This window comes from Cyprinodon variegatus, unplaced genomic scaffold (assembly GCF_000732505.1).
Source record: "Cyprinodon variegatus isolate N-32 unplaced genomic scaffold, C_variegatus-1.0 Scaffold1761, whole genome shotgun sequence".
In the NCBI taxonomy this organism is placed as follows: Eukaryota; Metazoa; Chordata; class Actinopteri; order Cyprinodontiformes; family Cyprinodontidae; genus Cyprinodon; species Cyprinodon variegatus.
Window position 1 is genome coordinate 78,441 of NW_015152214.1, and position 4,703 is coordinate 83,143.

Here is a 4,703-nt window from a genome sequence, read left to right on the forward strand (position 1 = left end):
GTCTCCGCTCCTCTCTGACCCTCATCCTGTAGCTCCTCCCTGACCCTCATCCTTTAGCTCCTCTCTGACCCTCATCCTGTAGCTCCTCCCTGACCCTCATCCCGTAGCTCCTCTCTGACGCGTCTCTTTTTCAGGATGATGACATGAACGGGGAAGGGGGCGAGTCCCCACAGAGGGAGGGAGGAGGCAGCGGCCTGGAAGAGAGCAGCGACCCTCCGGAGGTCAGGGTGCAGCGACTCATGGAGGAGGACCCAGCCTTCAGGAGAGGGCGCCTCCGCTGGCTGAAACAAGAACAGCAGCGGATCCAGAACCTTCAGAAGCAGAACATCACCAAGAAACTGAGAGGACAGAGCCAGAACCCAGGTAGGTCCATGGGGGGGGATTTTAAGTTAGCTTCTCTGGTGTTTTATAACATAACAACTCAAACAAGCTTAGAAATATTGAGGTTAAAAATGTTCTTTTGGAATATTTTGAAAGTTGTTTTAAATAGTTTTGCCTCCATCCGCTTGATGCGATACTTTAAAATATGCGTAATAACGCGTATGATGTCAGCATTGATCCATATCCTATCTGAGGGCCTTAGAGATAATTTTCATTATTTAATAACATATTTTTTGTAATAAGACTCACTTATCAGAGACAAGATCAGAAAAAAAAGAAATAGAAATAAAATCCCAGAACCGACTGCTCTAGTGCCATCTGCTGGCTTTATGTGGTACAACAAGAAAAAAAAGAAACTTGACATCAAATTGATGCGTTATGATAAAGACGGAAAACAAATATAAATACTTTCCATCCTATAATTCAGTTTATTTCAGTTAATGAAAGTATTTTCTAATTCAGGTTCAGGTTAAAGCGGCGTTAGGGTGTAGAATAATCTGATCAATCCATCATCTGAACATGGAGAACATGGAGCACCTTCAGACCTACCAGAACATGGACGTCCACCTAGATGGACAGCTTTTTATTGTCATTCCACTGTCATGATTACAGAGCAATGAAATTATCTCTGCTTTAACCCCTCCCCTTGGGGAGCAGTGGGCTGCCATTGAGTGGGGGTTAAATACCTTGAACTCAGAACCTCAGTATTGACTCCAAGCGCAGTGCCCCTAACCACTAGCTCACCACTCCCCGAAGGGTATGGACCCCCATTGGTAGCTCATTCCCCCCAGCTGGACTATGAAACCAGGCTTACCCTTTGCAGGGCGGGGGGCTTACCACCTAAGCGAGCCAGTCGCTAAATGATCAGCAAATTAGCCGTCAGCTACCAGAGAACCACCGTTCAGGTGGGAGGAGTCTACTGTTAGCCATGAGCTCCACAAATCTAGACTGTATAGAAGAGAGACCAGATTTAGTTTGGATACACTTTCTGAAACCATGTAGATGCAGCAAACCAGACCAAAACCTTTACGGTATATTTTAAATATAAAAACCTTATCCTGAACTCACCATCCCCACAGTGAAGCACGGTGGAGGTGGAATCATGCTGAGGGGATAAGGAAGCCTGAACCTCCAGATAAAGATCCAATGGATGGGTGGGATCAGAGCGGGGTCAGGGACTGGAATGGCCTAGTCAAAGTTCAGACTAAAGTCAGACTAGAGGTTTGGTTTCCTCCCTGAAGCTGATGTTTAAAGGGTTTAATGGGACAGAAACACGCAGCGCTTCGTTTCTCTACATACGTGTAGAATCCAACACGAGTCTCAGCCTCCTTCTCCTCCCTCTGCAGGTCAGAACGGCCCCACCGTCCCCCTACACCTCCCTGGGACCGGCCGCTTCATCCCTCCCCAGGAGTGCAAACTGAAGTTTCCCTTCAAGAGTAACCCCGCCCACCGGTTGTCATGGGGACCCACCAGCGAGGCCCTGCAGGCCCTCGGATTGGCGGGGGAGGGGGGAGGAGACGAAGAAGGCGTGGAGCAGGAAAACGGGGGAGGCTTTCCCCCTCCTCAGGGACCGCCTCCCCCCCTCCTGCCCCTCCCCTTCCCTGCCACGCCGCCACGCATGCGGACACCCAGCCCTCATCGCGCTTGGCAACAACGTAGCCAAGGCAACCAGGGTGGCTTCCCCCACAACCAGCAGGGCAACAACCAAAACTACCACAGGCGTCAGCGCCGCAACTCCCTGGACAGCTCCTCCCACAACAGCGACCCGCAGCAGGGCGGGGGGGGCAACGGCGGTCACCAGGGGCGACCCAGACAAAGGAGGGGGGTGTCCCCCGGTGGGGGCAGCGACCGGGGAGGGAGGGGTGGAGGGAGCAGAGACAGAGAAGGAGGCTTCTACTATAATCAGCGCCAGAACCATCAGTTCCACCCCCACCCCTACTACAACACCCACAATGCACCATTCCAGCCTCACCCCAGCTACCACAGCCTGCCCCGCTCCGGGCCCCTCCCCCTGGTCCCAGACATGCTCCTGGGGGTGGGGCCCCCGCCTGCTGGTTGGGGCTTCACCACGCCGCCCAGGATGAGGCGGCAGTTCAGCGCCCCGGACCTGAAGAACAAGGAGAACGTCATGTGACACGGAGGCCTCTGATTGGCTGCTGGACACGGGGGGATCCTCATGCTGTGTGTGAGTGTGTGTATGCGTGTGTGTTTCAGCACTTTTTCAGAAGGAAGCGGAGCGGCGAGCCGCGTCGTCTGACCTGCTGCGTGTTCGACTTCAGCCTCCAAGTTTCTTCTCAGACGTTTTCATCCCGGATGTTTGATGAGCTGCTGCCGCAGAGTCCGCAGGCCAAGATGATTCATCAACAGAAAAAACGCTCCTTAAAATGAGAGCTTAACCGCACTAATTGGAGCTTAACGCTGTCATCCAATCAGAAAACAGGTTTTTAACATCATCATCGTTTTAGTTTTAATCCTTTTTAAAAAGCGACTCTGCTTCTCATTAATGAACAGTGAACGTTTCGACCCGGAGGCTGATATTTCCCGCTTCACCTGAACTCTGCATAGCCAACGGCTACAAACCAAAGAATCCGCTCTGTGGCGCCTCCTGTTGGTCCCCGCAGGGCGTGACCTCATCCATTAAGAGTGTTTGATGTTTTCTCGTGGGGAAACGTTTGGTGGAGCTCGATGGGTTTAAAGAACTGTGTGTATATCTGAAGTTTATCTGTTTTTATTTTAACAGAGATGATAAAATGAGCTGACGGTGCGTTCAATGTCACCAGCAATCATGGGGAAAATGAGAGCGAAAATGACGGGAGGCATAAAGGAAGGAGGAATACAGTGAATGTAGGGTTTGTTTGAGTGAGACACAGAAGGCAGCGAAGGTGTGATAAATGTGTTACTGAGCTGTGAGGGAGGGGTCCACTCAGAGCAAAGCATTCTGGGGGAGGACGGCGGGAGCATCAGACTGTTGGGTGACTTTAGGAAATGTTTTTTTTTTTAAGGAGGAGGTTGAACTAACCAATAGGAGCGAGCAGATGTTCTGGAAGGTCCAGAGAACATCTGGTTTCTGCCGTGGAATCAACCAATCCAAGGACAATCCTTAAAATCCGCTCGTACCGCCGGGTTTGATGGGAAACGTAGTTTCCTCTGTCTTCATGCTTTCAAATAGTTTTTGTTTTGGGTTATTTTTTATTTTCCAGTTTGAGCCCCTGATTGGCTGTTATATTTTTCTTCCTTTGCTGTTTGTGCAGAATATTTTAGCCCCTCCCACATCCTCTCCCATTGGGCGATGACATCATCTCCCATCTCTTGTTATGATGATTATGAAGCTAAAAGTGTCCTTACTGAGGTTTGGTTGTTTTGGATGCTGCTAAAGGAGCTCCGCTGCTGCCGTCTCCCCCCCCCCTGTGTGTGTGGATGTGACGGAGGTGTGTGAGTTTCTGGATTCATTTAGGGTCATACTTTTATTATAAGTTGTTGTTTTTTTGTTTGTTTCCTATAAAGCTGATTATTACTATCTGTTCTGTTTGGTTCTGTTGTTTGGGAGTTTTGGGACTGAGGAGGGGATCCTGAATCCAGAACATTTTTTAAATTCCTCTCAGTGAAAGTCCCGCCCCCCTCACCATAACTTTGCACCAATCACATCCTTTGAATCGATGACATCACAGAAGGACTTCAGGATGTTGGGCTGCAGCTCCTCCGTGTTTCCTGTCTGTCTTGGGTTGTTGTTGTATCAGGAACCAATCTCAGGCTCTGTCTGCAGACACCATGATGGCAATAAAATGTCAAGAATCAGAACAAACCGCCTCCTGTTTCATTGTCTGTCGTCTCACCAGCACTACGGTGGCTGAAATGGATCAATCCTCAACAACAATTTAGTTCAATTCCGTTTATTTATATAGCAGCAACTGACATGTCAACTCAAGGCACTTTACAGTTCAGCAGATCCTTCAGTCAATTGAATGATTTATCTAAGGAAAACCAGCTGATTGCATCGACTCATTGACTCTTCAGCAATCCCTCACACTAAGCATGCTTGTAGCGACAGTGGAGAGGAAAAACTCCCTTTGAACAGGAAGAAACCTCCAGCAGAACCAGGCTCAGTGTGAGCGGCCATCTGCTGAGGCCCACTGGGGTTCAAGGAGACAGAAGCAGACATAGAAAAAGAAGCATAGATACAAAAAGCAGCTGTAAAAGGCGGCCCCGTCCAGGAAACACACAGCCAGGCAGACGAGCTCCGAGCCAGCTCCCATGTCAGAGGATGAAGAGAGCACATCCAGTTAGTCACAGTCAGAGAAACAGGACTACACAGGAAAACAGGC

At 49.6% G+C, this 4,703-nt stretch overlaps 1 protein-coding gene across 2 annotated transcripts in view; it reads left to right on the top strand.

Annotated features, from left to right (window-relative positions):
• Positions 1 to 3,239, top strand: part of LOC107104484 (kinesin-like protein KIF1C) — a 39,395-nt gene extending 36,156 nt beyond the window's left edge. For both annotated transcript variants that reach the window (XM_015404482.1, XM_015404483.1), the window contains exons 27-28: positions 135 to 363; positions 1,728 to 3,239. In XM_015404482.1, coding sequence (XP_015259968.1) covers positions 135 to 363; positions 1,728 to 2,515 — 1,017 coding nt within the window. In that variant the 3' untranslated portion in view covers positions 2,516 to 3,239. The remainder of the gene's footprint in view (positions 1 to 134; positions 364 to 1,727) is intronic.
• The last annotated feature ends 1,464 nt before the right edge of the window (positions 3,240 to 4,703 follow it).